Raw genomic sequence first — 24,026 nt, forward strand, 5'->3', positions numbered from 1 at the left:
GAACAAGGAGTTTTCCTTGCACCCACTTGCAAATGGATGATTAACCCCCAAAACAAAAAATACGTTTTTTTAAACAGTCACAACAACTGCCACAGCTCCACTGTGGCTTTACCTTCCTCAATACACGACTTTTGAAGCCTTTTGAGCCCTTCAGAGATGTCCTATAGCATGCAGGGGACTGCTGAGGGAAGCTGAATGTCTCTGTCTGTAATTTTAACTGTGCAAAAAAGCGCTAAAACAGGCCCCTCCCACTTATATTACAACAGTGGAAAGCCTCAGGAAACTGTTTCTAGGCAAAAATCAAGCCAGCCATGTGGAAAAAACTAGGCCCCAATAAGTTTTATCACCAAAGCATATATAAAAACGATTAAACATGCCAGCAAACGTTTTATATTGCACATTAATCAGAGTATATACCTCTGATAGCAAGCCTGATACTAGACGCTATTAAATCACTGTATTTAGGCTTAACTTACATTAATCCGGTATCAGCAGCATTTTCTAGCAATTCCATCCCTAGAAAAACTTAAACTGCACATACCTTATTGCAGGATACCCTGCACGCCATTCTCCCTCTGAAGTTACCTCACTCCTCAGACATATGTGAGAACAGCAGTGGATCTTAGTTACTTCTGCTAAGATCATAGAAAAACGCAGGCAGATTCTTCTTCTAAATGCTGCCTGAGATAAAATAGTACAACTCCGGTACCATTTAAAAACAATAAACTTTTGATTGAAGAAAAAACTAACTATATTACACCACTTTCCTCTTACTACCTCCAGCTATGTTGAGAGTTGCAAGAGAATGACTGGATATGGCAGTTAGGGGAGGAGCTATATAGCAGCTCTGCTGTGGGTGATCCTCTTGCAACTTCCTGTTGTGAAGGAGAATATCCCACAAGTAATGGATGATCCGTGGACTGGATACACCTTACAAGAGAAATATCTTACCGTTCAGTAACAAGACATTTAAATGACCGTTGCATTCAGAAACAAAAATGCAGGTGAGGAATTTCAAAAAAAGAGAGGGAAATAGCGCAGTTACTAACTGTTACAGACATACTAAGTAAGTACTCAAAAAAACACAAAATTACACAAAGAGACTCTCCCTCAAATTGCTAAACAGTTAAATCTATTTTACTGTGTATATAACAGAGGATATAAGGCTGCATTGAGATGTAACTCCCACGTGAATTAACTGAATAGTAAATAGCAGATATTACCACATTATAAGTTTAGATAATTACTAGACTAAGTATCAAAAGTCTGAGTAATAAAGGTGGAATTAGTGTGTTACATGTGTATGTCCCATGCCTATAAAATAACTCAGAGATCACATAGCAGGCGGGCTATGTGAGTGCATGAAATTCACTTACCTTAAGATCCACGCACTATACTGTGCTAACCAGCTGCACCCACTCTGCTGTGCTAACCAGTTGCAGACAAGACTGCTTCCAGTAGAGAGCCATTCAGCGCTGTTAACATAACAGCAGAGGATCTGTGTTTGGAGTATATTAACGACCCAACAGGAGGAGGCTAAGGGACCAGTCCCAGCGACTCCTGTGGCAGTCTTGTTACTAACTCTACAGTGAGAGTGATTATGTCACTACCCAATAGTCTACTCTCCACTCTATCCCAAGTAGCAGCTCTCTAAAGGTGGAAAATAGTCCTCAAACACAGCTGAGGACCCCTCTCAACAAAGAATCTGGAGCACCTCAATTATTCTCCTTCCTCCTGTGCAAACAAATATAAGACTGGAATACCAGAGAGGTGGAAGAGATAAGTGCTCTTAGAGCTTTGGGAATATTTGCCTCTTCCTAGTGGCCAGGAGTTAAATCCCTTGTGGATTCTCACTACCTTATGAAAGAAATTCACAATGCACTTATTTAAAGGGACAGTCTACACCAAAATGTTTCTTATTTAAATAGATAGATAATCCCTTTATTACCCATTCCCCGTTTTTGCATAACCAACACAGTTATATTAATATACTTTTTACCTCTGTGATTACCTTATATCTAAGCCTTTGCAGACAGCCTCCTTATCTAAGTGCCTTTGACAGACATGCAGTGTAGTCAATCAGTGAAGACTCCTAAATAACTTCACGGGAGTGAGCACAATGTTATCTATATGACACGTGAACTAGCACAGTCTAACTGTGAAAAACTTTCAAAATGCTCTGAGCTAGGAGGCGGTTTTCAACTGTTTAGAAATCAGTTTGAGCCTAGCTAGGTTTAGCTTTTCAAAAATACCACCAAGGGAACAAAGAAAATTTGATGATAAAAGTAAATTGGAAAGTTGTTTAAAATTGCATGCCCTATCTGAATCATGAAAGTTTAGTTTGACTTTACTGTCCCTTTAACTGTCAGAAAAGTAAAGTGTACTAAATTAGCAACAAATGAAAATTAAATTGCAGTGAAACATTTCAGTTAAATTTGTATTTGCTGAGACTTTATATTAGTACTTCCTTGTATCCCTCACTCTCCCTGTTCTCTCTATCCCACAGAGCTTAATTACTCTCTATGGCCTAGATTTAGAGTTCGGCGGTAAAAGGGCTGTTAACGCTCCGCGGGTTTTTTTCTGGCCGCACCATAAATTTAACTCTGGTATCGAGAGTTCAAACAAATGCTGCGTTAGGCTCCAAAAAAGGAGCGTAGAGCATTTTTACCGCAAATGCAACTCTCGATACCAGAGTTGCTTACGGACGCGGCCGGCATCAAAAACGTGCTCGTGCACGATTCTCCCATAGGAAACAATGGGACTGTTTGAGCTGAAAAAAAACCTAACACCTGCAAAAAAGCAGCGTTCAGCTCCTAACGCAGCCCCATTGTTTCCTATGGGGAAACACTTCCTACGTCTGCACCTAACACCCTAACATGTACCCCGAGTCTAAACACCCCTAACCTTACACTTATTAACCCCTAATCTGCCGCCCCCCGCTATCGCTGACCCCTGCATTACACTTTTAACCCCTAATCTGCCGCTCCGTAAACCGCCGCCACCTACGTTATCCCTATGTACCCCTAATCTGCTGCCCCTAACACCGCCGACCCCTGTATTATATCTATTAACCCCTAACTTGCCCCCCACAACGTCGCCGCAAGCTACTTAAAATAATTAACCCCTAATCTTCCGACCGCAAATCGCCGCCACCTACGTTATCCCTATGTACCCCTAATCTGCTACCCCTAACATCGCCGACCCCTATGTTATATTTATTAACCCCTAATCTGCCCCCCACAACGTCGCCGACACCTACCTACACTTATTAACCCCTAATCTGCCGAGCGGACCTGAGCGCTACTATAATAAAGTTATTAACCCCTAATCCGCCTCACTAACCCTATCATAAATAGTATTAACCCCTAATCTGCCCTCCCTAACATCGCCGACACCTAACTTCAATTATTAACCCCTAATCTTCCGACCGGAGCTCACCGCTATTCTAATAAATGTATTAACCCCTAAAGCTAAGTCTAACCCTAACACTAACACCCCCCTAAGTTAAATATAATTTTTATCTAACGAAATAAATTAACTCTTATTAAATAAATAATTCCTATTTAAAGCTAAATACTTACCTGTAAAATACATCCTAATATAGCTACAATATAAATTATAATTATATTATAGCTATTTTAGGATTAATATTTATTTTACAGGCAACTTTGTAATTATTTTAACCAGGTACAATAGCTATTAAATAGTTAAGAACTATTTAATAGTTACCTAGTTAAAATAATTACAAATTTACCTGTAAAATAAATCCTAACCTAAGATATAATTAAACCTAACACTACCCTATCAATAAAATAATTAAATAAACTACCTACAATTACCTACAATTAACCTAACACTACACTATCAATAAATTAATTAAACACAATTGCTACAAATAAATAAAATTAAATAAACTATCTAAAGTACAAAAAATAAAAAAGAACTAAGTTACAGAAAATAATAAAATATTTACAAACATAAGAAAAATATTACAACAATTTTAAACTAATTACACCTACTCTAAGCCCCCTAATAAAATAACAAAGCCCCCCAAAATAAAAAATTCCCTACCCTATTCTAAAATACAAATATTACAAGCTCTTTTACCTTACCAGCCCTGAACAGGGCCCTTTGCGGGGCATGCCCCAAGAATTTCAGCTCTTTTGCCTGTAAAAAAAAACATACTATACCCCCCCCCAACATTACAACCCACCACCCACATACCCCTAATCTAACCCAAACCCCCCTTAAATAAACCTAACACTACCCCCCTGATGATCTTCCTACCTTGTCTTCACCATGCCAGGTTCACCGATCCGTCCTGGCTCCAAGATCTTCATCCACCCCAAGCGGGGGCTAGACATCCACTGAAGAAGTCCAGAAGAGGGTCCAAAGTCTTCCTCCTATCCGGCAAGAAGAGGACATCCGGACCGGCAAACATCTTCTCCAAGCGGCATCTTCTATCTTCTTCCATCCGATGACGACCGGCTCCATCTTGAAGACGTCCAGCGCGGATCCATCCTCTTCTTCCGACGACTAGACGACGAATGACGGTTCCTTTAAGGGACGTCATCCAAGATGGCGTCCCTCGAATTCCGATTGGCTGATAGGATTCTATCAGCCAATCGGAATTAAGGTAGGAATTTTCTGATTGGCTGATGGAATCAGCCAATCAGAATCAAGTTCAATCCGATTGGCTGATCCAATCAGCCAATCAGATTGAGCTCGCATTCTATTGGCTGATCGGAACAGCCAATAGAATGCGAGCTCAATCTGATTGGCTGATTGGATCAGCCAATCGGATTGAACTATATTCTGATTGGCTGATTCCATCAGCCAATCAGAAAATTCCTACCTTAATTCCGATTGGCTGATAGAATCCTATCAGCCAATCGGAATTCGAGGGACGCCATCTTGGATGACGTCCCTTAAAGGAACCGTCATTCGTCGTCTAGTCGTCGGAAGAAGAGGATGGATCCGCGCTGGACGTCTTCAAGATGGAGCCGGTCGTCATCGGATGGAAGAAGATAGAAGATGCCGCTTGGAGAAGATGTTTGCCGGTCCGGATGTCCTCTTCTTGCCGGATAGGAGGAAGACTTTGGACCCTCTTCTGGACTTCTTCAGTGGATGTCTAGCCCCCGCTTGGGGTGGATGAAGATCTTGGAGCCAGGACGGATCGGTGAACCTGGCATGGTGAAGACAAGGTAGGAAGATCATCAGGGGGGTAGTGTTAGGTTTATTTAAGGGGGGTTTGGGTTAGATTAGGGGTATGTGGGTGGTGGGTTGTAATGTTGGGGGGGGGTATAGTATGTTTTTTTTTACAGGCAAAAGAGCTGAAATTCTTGGGGCATGCCCCGCAAAGGGCCCTGTTCAGGGCTGGTAAGGTAAAAGAGCTTGTAATATTTGTATTTTAGAATAGGGTAGGGAATTTTTTATTTTGGGGGGCTTTGTTATTTTATTAGGGGGCTTAGAGTAGGTGTAATTAGTTTAAAATTGTTGTAATATTTTTCTTATGTTTGTAAATATTTTATTATTTTCTGTAACTTAGTTCTTTTTTATTTTTTGTACTTTAGATAGTTTATTTAATTTTATTTATTTGTAGCAATTGTGTTTAATTAATTTATTGATAGTGTAGTGTTAGGTTAATTGTAGGTAATTGTAGGTAGTTTATTTAATTATTTTATTGATAGGGTAGTGTTAGGTTTAATTATATCTTAGGTTAGGATTTATTTTACAGGTAAATTTGTAATTATTTTAACTAGGTAACTATTAAATAGTTCTTAACTATTTAATAGCTATTGTACCTGGTTAAAATAATTACAAAGTTGCCTGTAAAATAAATATTAATCCTAAAATAGCTATAATATAATTATAATTTATATTGTAGCTATATTAGGATGTATTTTACAGGTAAGTATTTAGCTTTAAATAGGAATTATTTATTTAATAAGAGTTAATTTATTTCGTTAGATAAAAATTATATTTAACTTAGGGGGGTGTTAGTGTTAGGGTTAGACTTAGCTTTAGGGGTTAATACATTTATTAGAATAGCGGTGAGCTCCGGTCGGAAGATTAGGGGTTAATAATTGAAGTTAGGTGTCGGCGATGTTAGGGAGGGCAGATTAGGGGTTAATACTATTTATGATAGGGTTAGTGAGGCGGATTAGGGGTTAATAACTTTATTATAGTAGCGCTCAGGTCCGCTCGGCAGATTAGGGGTTAATAAGTGTAGGTAGGTGTCGGCGACGTTGTGGGGGGCAGATTAGGGGTTAATAAATATAACATAGGGGTCGGCGATGTTAGGGGTAGCAGATTAGGGGTACATAGGGATAACGTAGGTGGCGGCGATTTGCGGTCGGAAGATTAGGGGTTAATTATTTTAAGTAGCTTGCGGCGACGTTGTGGGGGGCAAGTTAGGGGTTAATAGATATAATACAGGGGTCGGCGGTGTTAGGGGCAGCAGATTAGGGGTACATAAGTATAACGTAGGTGGCGGTCGGCAGATTAGGGGTTAAAAATTTTAATCGAGTGGCGGCGATGTGGGGGGACCTCGGTTTAGGGGTACATAGGTAGTTTATGGGTGTTAGTGTACTTTAGGGTACAGTAGTTAAGAGCTTTAGAAACCGGCGTTAGCCAGAAAGCTCTTAACTCCTGCTATTTTCAGGCGGCTGGAATCTTGTCGTTAGAGCTCTAACGCTCACTGCAGAAACGACTCTAAATACCAGCGTTAGAAAGATCCCATTGAAAAGATAGGCTACGCAAATGGCGTAGGGGGATCTGCGGTATGGAAAAGTCGCGGCTGAAAAGTGAGCGTTAGACCCTTTCCTGACTGACTCCAAATACCAGCGGGCGCCCAAAACCAGCGTTAGGAGCCTCTAACGCTGGTTTTGACGGCTACCGCCGAACTCTAAATCTAGGCCTAAGGGAGGCAAATCTCATCTCTCTGGGACTTCACCACTTGTAAAGTCTGCACTATATTTTATTTCCATTCATGAGAACTTTTGATAATCTACACTATGTGAGTTGAATTGAGCAGGAGTAAGAGGAACTGACAATCCATGCAGCCTACCTGTAGGAAAAAAGTCTAAGATATGTTTAGGGTTTGGATTTCCTGTGCATATCCCTCTTATAGGAACCATCTTCACTGATGAGGGAGCCATGATAAATACATGAAAACATAACAATGATTTCATAGGTTTTACTCATTGGTTGCTATGAATAATCATTATAGCTACCTAATGTGATATATATCTTGCAAATATTATTTTTGGATATGTTTCTATGAAACGTTTGGAGGACTTTGGCAACAAAATGTGTTATGTACTTCACAGCAGCCTGTAAAACAAACCTGATTCCAAAAAGTATATATAAACTATAGCTATAGGTAGTTAACTGGACATATGAGAGCATCCAATAAAAATATCATTATAACTCCAAGAGACTATGATGAGAAATATCTGATATTGACTAGTTTTTAGGACCATTAATAAATGATTATTGAAATAATAATGAAAAAATCATAAATCACTGCAGAGACCAGACATATCTTGCTAATGACAGTTTGTAGCTGGGAGGTCTTTGTGTGGTGGTCCCTTAGGTCTGGGTTAAAGGAAAACCAGTTTATCTAAGGGTCAATTTTTGAGAAGATTGAAATCTAGCCCTATGTTTTTGTTTTAATTTTTACATAACAATAAAAGGAAAAATAGAAAAAAGAACAGTAATTGACATAAAACATTTTCATTTGACAATTGATAGTTGATCTGCTGCTGTTAGACTCTTCCAGTATACCCATTTCCCAGAGGCAGAAATTTTCTTCACTTTCTGCGATGAGATTTTTTGTTAGTGGAAATTTTTCTGCAGGTCATTTTTAAATAAAATTATATTTTAAATTAGACAGTTACACTAAGGCACCAGTTCAACTGCAATGTGTTGGTTAACTGAAGAATAAAGCAATTTTTAATGCTTTTTAATATAATTGCATTGCAAATTAGCTGCATACAAAAAAAGAAATTTTAAAATTCAGAATAAACAACTTTGCAGACTGGGAAAGGCTAGGGGGCGGGTTTGAAAAAATCTCTGAGAGCCAGTAAACAAGCAATGTGCTGCTGCTGCTTTGCAGCGCTACTGCATATTTGACTGCTCACTTCAAACAACACTTTGCTCTGGATGCACTATGTTAAGAAAAACTTATACACTGCAACCAGAGCACAGCTCTGTTTGAAGAGAACTGTCTCATGTGGAGCAGTACTACAAAGTTCAAGCCCTAACGGTTCCTGCATGTGTCCTGTTATTTCTGCAGACATGCTGCATTTTCTGCGATGACATCTCAGATCACTGTATGTTCTGCCTTGGGGCCCAGTGTATTGCTTGCATGTTGTTCCACTGCAAGATAAATCAGTTTTTCAGTTTTTACTGGTATAGTGATTATTGATGAAGTTCAGAATCGGTTCCTTGTGGACAGCTGCTTTTAAAATATAGTATTACAGTCATTCATCATTCTTCTGAACAATACAAGTATATTAAATCTGAGGAGGAATACATAGGTATATAAATATTTTTAAATTAAAAGATATAAATTCTAAATTACAACCTTTGTTGTCAATGAATATAAATCCATCGAAGCGATCTCTAAAAAGAAGGATGTCTTCTGGGTTTCTAAAGTTAATATATGCCCTTGAGAAGAGATGAGGGTATAAACTGCAATACAAGAAAAAAACAAATGTTATTTCTTATATAAAAAAATGCATGTGTGTTCATGAGCATGTGGGTGTGGAATATCAGATTCCACAAAAGGTGTGAATGTGTAAGAGTGCCTGGGGTGCATGCATGGTAGATTGCCTGCTGTGCATGTATTAGACATGTGCACTTTCAGAAATTCAACATTCGTTTGTAAAAACAAATGGCTAATATGGCTGTAGGTAGTGGCAGTTCTGCTGTTTTCTGAGCCAAATGTATTCATCTAACAGTGAAACACACAAAGATCTGGATATGCACATGTCTAGGGTGTACAAGGGTGGAAAATCTTTTGGAGTGTGTGTATAGGTGGGAGATCAGCTTGGGTGTAGAGCGCCTTGGTGGGAGATTCACTGAGGGTGTTTGAGTAGGGCAGAGAGAGCATGTTGCATGCATAAGGTTGGCAGAATACCTACAATGTATCTTTAAGGATGGGAGAGGGCTAGGGAAATGTGTAAAAGGGTAGGTATCTGCCTGTGCTGTGTGTGTAAGCCTGTGGTGTGTGTAATGGTGGGAGAATACCTTGGAGGCATGTGTGTGTCCATGTGAATGTCAATTTGTATGTGAAGGTAAAAATGTTATCTGGCACTATTTGCAAAAGTGAAAGTACAAGTATGTAAGTGTGTGTTTGTGCCTGGGTGTGTAAGAAAGAATGAGAGCTTGGTTGTATGCTTAAAAATATGAGAGTGTCTGGGAGGGGTTTGGAGAAAGATGTAAAGTTTTAAGCACATAAAACTTACTGCAACTTAGAAGGGGTGTCAGTGATCAGCTTTTTTGGTGTGATAAAGGAGGAATGTGATATGAGTCTAATACCCCTAAACTTTACAATTTTTTAAATTTTATTTTTGCCTTTGGTATAAAAAAAAGAAAATAAGAAAGAAAAACAGAATTGCTCCCCATGGTATTTACCTAATCAATGGTGGTATGATGACTGTGGAGGAACAAACTGTGTGTAGTGCCCTCAAATGACTAAATCTGTTGATTTAATAGAGCAGCCATAACCCCATTTGACCCCCCACCCAGCTAATTGTTAATACCAAGCATGAAGGGAAAGGTGAGTACACTGACGGTACACTAACAGCGCTTCTGTGGGAGGAGCTGCATATACACCAATGCCCACCCCAGACACTGATTTGCCCTTGATACTCAATGGAGAGCGATTCTGTGGAAAAGACTAATTGAGCATTGGGGTAATATTATGTGTGGGTGGATGTGTGGAAATATTTTTGCCATAGATTTTCATAATTTCTGTAGCATTCTAACAACAATTTTGTTTACTATTTTTCACCCCCCCCCAACACACACACACAATTTATTGGGCATGTTAAAACTTCTAATTCAACTTGAGCTGGCTTAGCATTCCAATGCAAAGGAACTCTGCTGATTTAATTAGATAAACTGCTCAAATAATTTATGCAATGCAGGGTTACTTAAAGGGACATAAAACCCAATTTTTTTCTTTCATGATTAAGAAAGTGCATGCAATGTTAACAACTTTCTAATGTACTTCTGTTATCTATTTTGCTTAATTCTCTCGATATCCTTTGCTGAAAAGCATATCTAGATAGGCTCAGTAGCTGCTGATTCGTGGCTGCACATAGATGTCTCGTGTGATTGGCTCACCCATGTGCATTGCTATTTCTTAAACAAAGAATATCTAAAGAATGAAGCAAATTAGATAATAGAAGTAAATTGGAATATTGTTTAAAATTGTATTCTCTATCTGAATCATGAAAGAAAAAAATTGGGTTTAATGTCCCTTTAAACAGAAAAAAATCTCAGCAAATCACATCACATGGTTTTCTATGGCAGTAAAATACAGCACATTAAATATAAGAAAAATAATTTAACTGATTCCCATCAAATTTTCTAGTTTGTAATGACTGCTAAATGGAATAGATAGGCCATATTTTAGTCAAAATGGTTATTCAGATTCAAAGTTTAAAAACTGAAAAATGATTTATATGTGTTTCATTGAAATCAACCATGTATGGATGGTTGATGGAAACGTTACCTGTTTTATTATTTATGTGGAAAAAATGGCAAAAAAAAATCCTTTTAAAGTAACTATCTCAAACCACACAAGTTTTACCAAAGCATAATACAGAAACATGGACCTATCCCTGAAAGAAATTTTAGCCAAAACTATTCAGCCTTTTTTTTCCATTTCCTCTGGCTATTACAAAGGTGTTCATATCACCATGTCACAAAAATACTTGTTTCATTAACTAAAACATATATTTTTTTCCATCCTTATCTATTGAGCTACTTGGAGGCTGAATTATCAAGGGACGAATAGCCCCTGAAACCCCTGTTTCCGCTGCTCCATAAATGGTCTGCTGCCTCTGAGGCTGCGGTCTGCAATCCACCAGATCCTATACAATCAGGCTGATTGACACCCCCTGCTAGCGAACAATTGGTCGCAAATCTGCAGGGGGCGGCATTGCACAAGCAGTTCACAAGAACTGCTTGTGCAATGATAAATGCCGACAGCATATGCTGTCTGCATTCATCGATGTCTGTCAGACATGATCTGCTGAGGGGATTATGTCAGACAGACCGATGATAAATCAGCCCCCTAGCATGTATGTTTTCCATATCTGTTAATTTTCGTTGAAAATTGGCAGTTTCATGAGCTCGGTGACTGGAATTGGTGAAAAATTTAGGTAAATTGATTAAGAATTCTCAGAGTTATAAAGTGTTGAAAAACAAAATGTATGCTTACCTGATACATTTATTTCCGGATATGGTGAGTCTACGGAACCATTAATTACTGTTGGGAATATCACTCCTGGCCAGCAGGAGGAGGCAAAGAGCACCACAGCAAAGCTGTTAAGTATCACTCCCCTTCCCACAATCCCCAGTCATTCGACCGAAGGAAAAGGAGAAAAGGAGTAACACAAGGTGTAGAGGTGCCTGAGGTTTAGTAAAAGAAACTGTCTTAAAACAAAGGGCGGGGCTGTAGACTCACCATATCCGGAAATAAATAAATTTATCAGGTAAGCATAAATTGTGTTTTCTTTCCTAAGATATGGTGAGTCCACGGAATCATCAATTACTGTTGGGAATCAATATCCAAGCCAGAGGACACAGATGATTAGGGAGGGACAAGACAGGTCGCCTAAACAGAAGGCACCACAGCTTGAAGAACCTTTCTCCCAAAAGAAGCCTCAGCCGAGGCAAAAGTATTACATTTTTAAAATTTGGAAAAAGTATGCAAAGAAGACCAAGTTGCAGCCTTGCAAATCTCATTTTTGAAAGCCCAAGAAGAAGAAACAGCCCAAGGTAGAATAAACCATGATTTTCTCAGGAGGCTGCTGTCCAAACAAATAATACTTATCAACCAGAGAGAAAGAGTAGTGGCAGTAGCTTTCTGACCTTTGCGTTTCCCAGAAAAGCAAACAAACAATGCAGAAGACTGACGAAAGTCCTTAGTCGCCTGCAAATAGAATTTAAGAGCCCACACAACATCTAGGTTGTGCAACAAACGTTCCTTATGAGAGGAAGGATTAGGACAGAGAGAAGGAACAACAATTTCCTGATTAATATTTCTATCCGAAACAACCTTAGGAAGAAAACCAAACTTGGTACGAAGAACTGCCTTATCTGCATGAAATATTAGATAAGGCGAATGCAAAACTGAGAGTTCCGAAACCCTCCGAGCAGAAGAGATAGCAGTAAGAAACAAAACCTTCCAGGATAACAACTTTATATCTATGGAATGCATTGGTTCAAACTGAGCCTGTTGCAAAACTTTGAGAACAAGATTAAGGCTCCAAGGTGGAGCAACAGATTTAAACACAGGCCTGATTCTGACTAAGGCCTGACAAAAAGATTGCACATTCACCAGACTCTTGTGCAGCAAAATAGATAGGGCAGAGATCAGACAAACCATTCTCCAGGCCTTCCTGGAGAAAGGATAAAATTCTTGGAATTCTGACCCTATTTCAAGAGTATTCTTTGGATTCACACCAATGAAGATATTTACGCCATATCTTATTGTAAATCTTTCTAGTAACAGGCTTACAAGCCTAAATCATGGTCTCAATAACCGACTCAGAAAAATCTCCAAGCAGTCAGATTCTGAGAAATGAGAAATGAGGTTTGGATGAAGAAAAGGACCCTGAAGTAGAAGGTCCTTCCTTAGAGGGAGTCTCCACGGAAGTGGAGATGAAATTTCAACTAGGTCTGCAAACCAGATCCTGTGAGGCCACGCAGGAGCTATTAGAATCACCAAAGCTCTCTCCTGCCTGATCCTAGCAATAACTTGTGGAAGGAGAGCAAAAGGAGGAAAAAGGTATGCCAACCTGAAGTTCCAAGGAAGTGGGATCCCTCAACCTCGATCCGTACTTTGGAAGCTTTGCGTTCTGGCGAGACACCATCAGATCCAATTCCGGTAGCCCCCATTTGGTGGTTAACCTGGAGAACCCCTCCGGATGGAGTTCCCACTCCCCAGGAAAGTCTGTCTGCCTAGGAAATCTGCTTCCCAATTATCCACTCCTGGAATGTGGATGGCAGATAGACAGCAATTGTTAGCTTCCGCCCACTGAATGATTTGAGTAACCTCCTTCATGGCTAAGGAACTCCGAGTTCCCCCCTGGTGGTTGATGTAAGCCACTGAGGTTATGCTGTCTGACTGGAACCTGATAAACCGGGCTAAGGCCTGCTGAGGCCAAGCCATCAAGACATTGAAGATAGCTCTTAACTCCAGAATGTTTATGGGGAGAGAAGATTCCTCCTGAGACCACAGTCCCTGCTCCTTCAAAGAGTCCCAAACCACTCCCCAGCCCATCAGGCTGGCATCCGTGGTCACAATCACCCATAAGGGTCTATGAAAGCATGTTCCCTGAGACAGATGTTCTTGAGACAGCAACCATGGAAGAGAGCGTTTGCTGCTTGATCTAGAACTATCCTCTGAGATAGGTCTGCATAATACCCGTTCCATTGGCTGAGCATACATAACTGTAGAGCTCTCAAATGGAATTGAGCAAAGGGAACTATGTCCATGGAAGCCACAATCAGACCAATTACTTCCATACATAGGGCCACTGAAGGTCGTACAACCGACTGAAGAGATAGGCAAGAGGACAAAATCTTGGTTCTTCTGACTTCCGTCAGAAATATTTTCATTGATAGGGAATCTATAATGGTTCCCAAGAAGACCACCCTTGTAGCCGGAACAAGGGAATTCTTTTCTAAATTCACCTACCATGCGTGGGAACGAAGAAAAGACAACAAGATCTCCGTGTGAGATTTTGCTAGTTGAAAAGATGGCGTCTGAACCAAGATATCGCCCAGGTAAGGTGCCACTGCAATTCCTCGAGAACGAATTACAGCCAGCAGAGCTCCCAGGACCTTTGAGAAAATCCTGGAAGCAGTGGCAAGGCCAAATGGAAGTGCCACAAACTGAAAGTGTTTGTCCAGATAGGAGAACCTCAGAAATTTGTGATGATCCCTGTAAATGGGAACATGGAGGTATGCATCCTTTAGATCTATGGTCGTCATGAACTGACGCTCTTGCACTAGAGGAAGAATGGAACAGATATTCTCCATTTTGAAGAACGGCACTCTGAGAAACTTTTTAAGGAATTTTAGATCTAGAATTGGCCTGAAAGTTCCCTCTTTTTTGGGGACCACAAACAGGTTGGAATAGAACCCTAGACCCTGCTCCTGTACTGGGACTGGAACTATCACTCCTAGGAGGGAAAAGGTCCTGTACACATTTTAAGATTGCCTCTCTTTTTGTCTGGTCTACAGATAATCTTGAGAGGTGGAATCTGCCCCTGGGAGGAAAGGTCTTGAATTCTAACTTGTAACCCTGGGATACTATGTCCACAGCCCAATAATCTGAGAGAACTGAGTCTGCCTCCCACTAGATCCGATCTTGGATCGGTGGCAAACCCTTCATGCTGACTTGGAGTCAGCTGCTGGCTTTTTCGATTGCTTCCCCTTGTTCCAAGACTGACTGGGTTTCCAAAAAAGGGTTGGACTGATCTTGTTTGACATCCTTTCGCTCTATTCTTTCTATCCTGAGGTAGAAAAGTCCCTTTTCCACCCATAATATCAGAAATAATCTCTGCTAACCCTGGGCCAAACAATGTCTTACCCTTATAAATAAGAGCCAAAAGCTTGACCTTAGAGAAGACATCTGCTGACCAAGATTTCAGCCACAAGGCTCTGCGGCCTAACACAGCAAAACCAGATGACTTGGCACTCAGCCTAGTCACCTGCAAGATAGCATTCAAAATAAATGAATTAGCCAACTTAAGAGCTTTAACTCTGTCTTGAATCTCATCTAAAGAAGTTTCTACCTGAAGAGAATCAGACAAAACATCAAACCAGTAAGATGCAGCACTGTGGCGATGCAAACTGCAGATTGCCATAAAAGACCAAGATAAACGTAAATTATTTTTAAGTAAACCTCCATCTTTTTATCTATAGGATCTTTGAAAGAGCAACTATCCTCAATAGGGAAAGTTGTCCTCTTGGCTAGAGTAGAAATAGCCCCTTCTACTTTAGGAAGAGCGCCATGTTTCCGTAATGGATTCCGTGACTGGAAACATTTTCTTAAAAATAGGAGACGAGGAAGAAGATAACCCTGGCTTCTCCCACTCCTGGGTAATAATATCCGAAGCCCGGTCAGGAACCAGAAAAACCTCCTTAGAAGAAAGAATTTCAAAGTAATTATTGAGTTTATTAGATTTCTTAGGCTGGACAGTGACAGGAGTATCTGAGTCGTCCAAGGTAGCCCACACTTCTTTTAACAAAACACAAAGGTGTTCAAGCTTAGATATGAAAGAACTTCCATCAGTTTCAGATGACGGATTTACACTATCTGAATCTGAGATCTCACCCTCAGAAAGCTTGGACGCATATTCCTCATCAGACTTAAGAGGAAGGGCCACCTGAGACAAACTAATGGAATCAGAGACCTTGCCGTCTGAATTCCTTTTCCTCTTACGCAGATAATGCTGAGGAAACCTGAGCAGCAATTTCTGCATTCAAATATACTCCACTTGGAGCTATAGAGGAACTGCAGGGCACTGCATTTGACCCCATTGCAGCTTGGGACGTTCCAGGAGAAGGCTGTGGTATTACCTGAACAGCATCATCATGAGACATTAGGCTCATCAATCAAAATTCATTTTAACACATGAGGAACAGAACTGCATTGGTGAAGCAATCTGAGCTTCTAAACACAATAGACATGCATTTAACTGAATTTAATCCTGCTCTGTATCAGACATGATCGTATAAAGAAGTCATTGTGCAATTGAATATAGAAAAATATACTAATGGCACACTGTATTGAGGGTATTAACAAATTAAATTTCCAGCAAAAGGAAATGTAATTAATGAGCAACTATGCGCTCCTTTAACACTCAGGAACCCCACACCTCAGTCTTAGCTGAGTGGCCTACCTGTTACCAACTCTGGATACAGAATAAAGTCTTACTCTCGTCGTCAGCACCGCTCTAAAGTTGAGACTGAAAGAGCGTCACGTGATCGGCTGCAATACAACTGCGCCACAGAGAGGTGCGAAACAAAAAACAAGCTACTTCCTGGTTACGTAATGCAGAGTAACCGTCCAAAGTCTCAAATCCACTATACGGACAAGCTAGTTATAATCCGATAATTAGTGTAAAAGTGCCACTGCACACAGGACTTTCTCCTTAATACCTTTCGTAATAACAAGTTACCCTTTCTCACTTAACAAGAAAAAAAGTTTAACCTTAATAAAAGAGCCTCATTAACCCTTTTCATTTCTGAAAGGATAAAGTCTAAGTCCCAATGCCCTGAACCATGCCCAACTTATCCTTATATAAGGATTAGCCTGTCCAGTGTCAGAAATGCATAGAATATTGCAAGTGCTTAAAAATTCTCCCCACCTGGAAGAAAAACAGGTACTTACTGGCCAAATCCGATGTCCGTCACCATCATGTAGACAGCTTCCCAGGTATGTAAGGACACAATTCCTCACAGAGACCTGTAAAAAAGAAAGAACAGAGTCACCTACTCTGTTTTTCTATACTAGGGCAGCACAATACTAGGAAAACACAGTAAGGTCCACCTTACAAGTCCCTAGCTGCTTGAAAGCCACCACAACCCTTACTCAAGAGATTTACTTAAGAGATTAACCCTTCACACAAGAGGTTCACCTCCTCCTTGTGTGAAGGCAAAGAGAATTACTGGGGATTGTGGGAAGGGGAGTGATACTTAATAGCTTTGCTGTGGTGCTCTTTGCCTCCTCCTGCTGGCCAGGAGTGATATTCCCAACAGTAATTGATGATTCCGTGGACTCACCATATCTTAGGAAAGAAACATGCATCTTTCAGTATTACGAGACAGGAAAATCATTAGCCTAACCTACAGGAAAAATGGGTACACCAAACTTCATGAAACTTAGCATGGAGGTAGATTTTGTATAGTAGGTGATTTTCCTTGTTGGGTGGATACAAAAATTGCAGTGGTTGCTGAAATATATAGTTTAACAATCACCTTATATTGATATAGTTTGCACATGCACATCAGTAAATTATGTGTTTAATTTGCCTTTCAGTAATTTTGTGCCGTTTTAGTACCTTTTTATTTGGGATTGATGTTTGAATTTTAAAGTGTAACTTGGTATCTATTATAAGGATTCAGTTACCTTGGATCAGCAGTACGAAATTCAAAATAGTCGTGTGCTGGCAGCGGATGTAGTTGCTCCTCCAGTTGTTCTTTGCTTATGCCTGGAGGAAGTCGACGTATAACTACCTGTAAGACATACCAACAGTAAATTCTACACTATACATAGAGTGAATAAAAGAGACTTCACACAAGCTACTTTCCAGAATGTATTTATTTTCTATAAATAAAATAATGTATGCCTGGTTTCTTAGTATTTTATGTGTCTCTTCATTAAAAAACACCCCTTGCATATATCTGAATTTACAATATCAAGTGAGAAATGTTGTTTATCATCCATATTGAACTGAAATGAAGTAAATGCATAGGGGCCGATTTATCAATGTCTGGTGGACATGCTCCGCTGTAGCAGATCATGTCCGCCAGACATCGCTGAATGCCGACAGCATACGCTGTCAGCATGTAACATTCCACAAGCAGTTCTGGTGAACTGCTTGTGCAATGCCACCCCCTGCAGATTGCTAGCAGGGGCTGTCAATCAACCCAATCGTACACGATCGAGCGGATTGATGTCCGCAGCCTCAGAGGAGGCGTATGAGTTAAGAAGCAGCAGTCTTAAGGCTTCTTAACTTCTGTTTCCGGAAGCAGCAGCATTAGGGCACATTCGGCCCTTAATAAATTGGCCCTGTAGCCTTAACTACACACCTACTGATGCTTTCCTGGTTATACAGGAATCAACTATCGCCTAGATTTAGAGTTCTGCGTTAGGGTTAAAAAGCAGCGTTAAGGGGTCCTAACGCTGCTTTTTAACGCCCGCTGGTATTTAGAGTCAGGCAGGAAAGGGTCTACCGCTCACTTTCTTTCCGCGACTCGAGGCTACCGCAGATACCCTTACGTCAATTGCGTATCCTATCTTTTCTATGGGATTTGCCTAACGCTGGTATTACGAGTCTTAGAAGACGTGAGCGGTAGACCCTCTACTGACAAGACTACAACCGCAAAAAAAATTCTGTAGTTAAGAGTTTTATGGGCTAACGCGGGAACATAAAGCTCTTAACTACTGTGCTATAAAGTACACTAACACCCATAAACTACCTATGAACCCCTAAACCGAGGCCCCCCACATCGCAAACACTATAATAAATATTTTTAACCCCTAATCTGCCGACCGGACACCGCCGCCACCTACATTATCCCTATGAACCCCTAATCTGCTGTCCCTAACATCGACGACACCTATATTATATTTATTACCCCCTAATCTGCCCCCCCAATGTCGCCGCCACCTACCTACACTTATTAACCCCTAATCTGCCGACCGGACCTCGCCGCCACTATAATAAATTTATTAACCCCTAAACCGCCACACTCCAGCCTCGCAAACACTATAATAAATTGTATTAACCCCTAATCTGCTCTCCCTACCATCGCCGCCACCTACCTACAATTATTAACCCCTAATCTCCCGCCCCAACGTCGCCGCTACTGTAATAAACTTATTAACCCCTAAACCTAAGTCTAACCCTAATCCTAACACCCCCCTAACTTAAATATAAGTTGTAGGTAATTGTAGGTAATTTATTTAATTAATTTATTGATAGTGTAGTGTTAGGTGTATTTGTAACTTAGGTTAGGATTTATTTTACAGGTAATTTTGTAATTATTTTACTAGGTAGCTATTAAATAGTTATTAACTATTTAATAGCTATTGTACCTAGTTAAAATAAATACAAAGTTGCCTGTAAAATAAATATAAATCCTAAAATAGCTACAATGTAACTATTAGTTATATTGTAGCTATATTAGGGTTTATTTTATAGGTAAGTATTTAGTTTTAAATAGGAATAATTTATTTAATTATAGTAAATTTAGTTTGTTTTATTTAAATTATATTTAAGTTAGGGGGGATGTTAGAATTAGGGTTAGACTTAGGTTTAGGGGTTAATAAGTTTATTATAGTAGCGGCGACGTTGGGGGTGGGAGATTAGGGGTTAATAATTGTAGGTAGGTGGCGGCGATGTTAGGGAGGGCAGATTAGGGGTTAATACAATTTATTATAGTGTTTGCGAGGCGGGAGTGTGGCGGTTTAGGGGTTAATACATTTATTATAGTGGCAGCGAGGTCCGGTCGGCAGATTAGGGGTTAATAAGTGTAGCTAGGTGGCGGCGACGTTGGGGGGGGGGCAGATTAGGGGGTAATAAATATAATATAGGTGTCGTTGATGTTAGGGGCAACAGATTAGGGGTTCATAGGGATAATGTAGGTGGCGGCGGTGTCCGGAGCGGAAGATTAGGGGTTAATAATATAATGCAGGTGTCAGCGATAGCGGGGGCGGCAGATTAGGGGTTAATAAGTGTAAGGTTAGGGGTGTTTAGACTCAGGGTTCATGTTAGGGTGTTAGGTGTAGACATAAAAAGTATTTCCCCATAGGAAACAATGGGGCTGAATTAGGAGCTGAACGCTGCTTTTTTGCAGGTGTTAGGTTTTTTTGCAGCCAGCTCAGCCCCATTGTTTCCTATGGGGATATCGTGCACAAGCACGTTTTTCCAGCTTACCGCTACCGTAGGCAACGCTGGTATTGAGAGTTGAAGTGGAGCTAAATTATGCTCAACGCTCCCTTTTCTGAGGCTAACGCAGCCATTCAGACAATTCGTAATACCAGCATTGTCTTAAGGGTGCGCTGGAAAAAAAAGGAGCGTTAGCACCGCGGGTCTTTACAGACAAAACTCTAAATCTAGGCGTATGTATTTTTATGTTTTTTAGCACTGACTATAGTGATTACCTAAAAGAGAAGGCGAGATAAAAAAAAAACAACTTGTTTACCATGATCGCTGTTAAATAGTATCATCATCTTTGAATTTCTGTCCATACAACATCCCCATTGTGCTAGAACATACCTTAATTCCAAATAATTGTTTCAAAAATAAGTTGTAACATAAAAATATATTGTATTAGAAAATGCAATTGTTACAACCAGAATCTGCTTTCAAATACTACACCTTACACAGAAGTGTAGGTTAAAAACCCAAACAAAAAATAGAGAAATCACTACCTGATGATAATATAATTTAAACTCCATGGGCCAGATTACAAGTGGAGCGTTATTTCACTCTGCTAGAAGCTTTCTGTGCGTGCCGGGTTGCGCTCATTTTACAGTTGAAAGTAACATAGTAGATGAAGTTGAAAAAAGACCGAAGTCCATCGAGTTCAACCTATACAAATCTAAAATACTTACAAAAAGCTCCAGTTAAGCTTAAATAACCGCACTAAAAGGTGACCCATTTAATACTAGCAATCATATCCATGAATTTTGTTTCTAGACAGAAATGTATCCAAACAATTTTTAAATGTATCTAGAGTATTGGTATTCACTACCTCCTTTAGTAATGAGTTCCACAATTGTATTGCTCTTACAGTGAAAAAACGTTTCCGTTGCAGGAGATTAAATCTCCTTTCCTCCAACCTTAAATTGTGACCTCTTGTCACAAACAATTTTCTTGGAATAAACAGAGCTTCTGCCATCTCTGTATATGGGCCTTGAATAAATTTATATAAAAGTAATAATGTCACCTCTCAAGCGCCTTTTTTCTAAAGAAAACAGATCCAGTTTAGCTTGCCTCTCCTCATAGTTTAAATTCTCCATTCCCCTTATTAGCTTTGTGGCCCTTCTCTGAACTTTTTCTAGTTCTGCAATATCTTTTTTTGCGATTGGTCCCCAGAACTACACTCCATACTCAAGGTGAGGTCTTACCAGGGATTTATATAATGACAGAATTATGCTTTCCTCCCTTGAATCAAAGCTTCTTTTAATACATGCTAAAAGTGCCGTTTTTAGGGGCGGGCGAAGGGGACAGCTGCCCGGGGCGCCAGACACTGCAGGGCGCCTCCAGAGCTCTGAGCTTTAATCCTGATAGAAACTGTGTACAGTCCGTATACAATTAAATTATAGCTTACCTGTTACCTCCCCCTATAAGCGCTTTCTTTACTTCTTTCTACCCTGTGTCTGCCAGAGGGTGCTGCTGTGAGACATGGTGCAACCCTTGTTGGTAGACACAGGGTTAACTTTTCTCTGCTTGCTATCAGATTTAGGTACCCTGTATAAGGGAGCAGGAGGTCAACTGGGCTGCTCCATGCTGTCTTCTGTTTGTGTGAGCTGCTGAGGAGTAATTTATGACTCTCCAAATTCCAAAAGGAAACCATAGATCAGGAGGAATGTGGGTTCTTCAAGTTTACTTTAACTTGTATACTGGTGCCGTGGTAAGGATGAGCTTCTCAAAGATGTAAGCTTATTTTTAATATTCTCTCATAGCTAGGCTTAATAAAGTTATTATAGTCAGGTATTAATTTGTATGCAATGCGTCCTGCTGAACTGTGTGTGTACTTGAATGTATATATATATATATATATATATATATAAAAAAATATATATATATAAAAAAACTCATTGTATGCATATACACATACACACACACACTATAAATATATATATATATATATATATATATATATATGTATATATATATATATATATATATATATAGTATCAATGAACAAATGGCTGCACTCACTGGTCCTTTTCAATCAAAAATATTTATTTCTGTGACATTTCGGGGATTGTATCCCCTTCCTCAGACAGAGGACACATGCAAGATGCATCCCTTTATACAAACACCAATGCAAACAAATGAAGACCCCACCCCCCACAACGTGGAAAAAAACGCCAAATGTTGTCATAGCAACCTCCCAAGCACAGTGAACACAATGCATAAACAGTGATATATACAAAACATAAATATAACCATCTCATCAGTGATAGCAGCAAAAGGAGATCATATATAACTAACAAGATACAATTGCATTCCTAGAGTATGTTTATGATATCAATGCTGTAACCTTAGTATACTGCAGACACGCTGTTGCTCACAGAATATAATACCATGCATGAACATTATTATACAAAAGGACGTTACTATTAAATTTATTACCAAACTTTGGTGAAAAGGAACAAATAGCAGAGCAATTATGCACATCCATTAATGTGTTGTTAAATAACTAAATGAATAAGTAAGCATTACGTTCTCCTACCTCAGGGCTGCTTCATCTCAGAGCGCGCGTACATGCAAGACAGGGGGCGTTGCTAGCAGTGTTAGCCCGGAGACAGCGTGTGGTACGTCATCACGTAGCCCGATGTCAACACAGACTCAGCTGTTCACCCGGGGGAACACTCATAGCACAAAGAAGCCAGTTTTTTTGGTTGAAGCCAGGTAAGTGGTTGGTAACATTGACTCGGATCTGTCTTCATGAGGAGATCCCTCAAGCTAGTGTTCCTTTTGTAGCCCACCCTAGGGGGTGCCCAATTAGATAGCGGAAGACTTGGATCACTTTGCATAATGTGCCAATGGCGACGAAGACTCATCCCAGTTGTTCTTAAGTCTGGAGTATACTTGGTGACAAAAGTCATCCGTCGGTTTATAGCATCCTTTTTCTTTGGATTAGCCAAATTGGCCACTGTGCACTTTTCTTTCGCTTGTTTAATACATCTTGGGTTGTACCCTCTATCCAAGAATTTGTTACTCATTAGCTCTAATTGTATACTTTGATTGGAGTCATCAATATTGTTCCTAATGACCCTTGTCATTTGAGCTTGAGGTATAGCTTGTAGTAATGCCGGAGGGTGACAACTAGTGGCATGGAGTAGTGCATTTCTATCCGTAGGTTTCTGGTATAGAGTATTACCAAGTTTATTTTCTACTTTAAAGATCCTTAGATCCAAAAAGTCCACTGACTCTGTACTGTGTAACATCTTGAATTTTACTGGAGTATCCAGTTGGTTCAGAATGGTAAACCATTCAATGAGGTCCTGTTCAGACCCTGCCCAAATCAGGAACAGGTCGTCTATGTACCTTTTGTAGAAAATTACCTCCTTCTTGTGTTGTACCGCCATTACTGTGCGCTCAAAATGCTCCATATACAGATTTGCCAGAGAGGGAGCCACATTCGAGCCCATGGCCGTGCCTGTGACTTGCCATGGGCTCGAATGTGGCTCCCTCTCTGGCAAATCTGTATATGGAGCATTTTGAGCGTATATGTATTGGTATATGTACAGATATAAAAAGTTTTTCTGGACTATGTGTTTAAATTTATTATTTGTCCAGGTTAAGAATATATCTCTATATATCCCGTTAAATATCATGTATACTTTGGTATATTCCAAGCTGCATTATTTAGTATCAATATTAGGTATGGTCCAGACACTGTATAAGATCATATATGGCCATTACATATATTGTTCATTTCTTACTTTTTAATCTTTAATTTTTGTTGTCCCCCAGTAACTTATTAGCAGAACCAGCCTGTTGCCGCTTGAGGCTTCTTTGTGCTATGAGTGTTCCCCCGGGTGAACAGCTGAGTCTGTGTTGACATCGGGCTACGTGATGACGTACCACACGCTGTCTCCGGGCTAACACTGCTAGCAACGCCCCCTGTCTTGCATGTACGCGCGCTCTGAGATGAAGCAGCCCTGAGGTAGGAGAACATAATGCTTACTTATTCATTTAGTTATTTAACAACACATTAATGGATGTGCATAATTGCTCTGCTATTTGTTCCTTTTCCCCAAAGTTTGGTAATAAATTTAATAGTAACGTCCTTTTGTATAATAATGT

At 40.0% G+C, this 24,026-nt stretch overlaps 1 protein-coding gene across 1 annotated transcript in view; it reads right to left on the reverse strand.

Annotated features, from left to right (window-relative positions):
- UPF3A (UPF3A regulator of nonsense mediated mRNA decay) overlaps window positions 1-24,026 on the reverse strand; it is a 326,304-nt gene that overhangs the window by 248,574 nt on the left and 53,704 nt on the right. Inside the window, exons 2-3 of the mRNA XM_053707673.1 lie at window positions 17,384-17,490; window positions 8,591-8,697 (exon numbers count right to left, since the gene is read on the reverse strand). Of these exons, the coding sequence (XP_053563648.1) occupies window positions 8,591-8,697; window positions 17,384-17,490 (214 nt within the window). The remainder of the gene's footprint in view (window positions 1-8,590; window positions 8,698-17,383; window positions 17,491-24,026) is intronic.

This window comes from Bombina bombina, chromosome 3, assembly GCF_027579735.1.
Source record: "Bombina bombina isolate aBomBom1 chromosome 3, aBomBom1.pri, whole genome shotgun sequence".
Classification (NCBI taxonomy): Eukaryota; Metazoa; Chordata; class Amphibia; order Anura; family Bombinatoridae; genus Bombina; species Bombina bombina.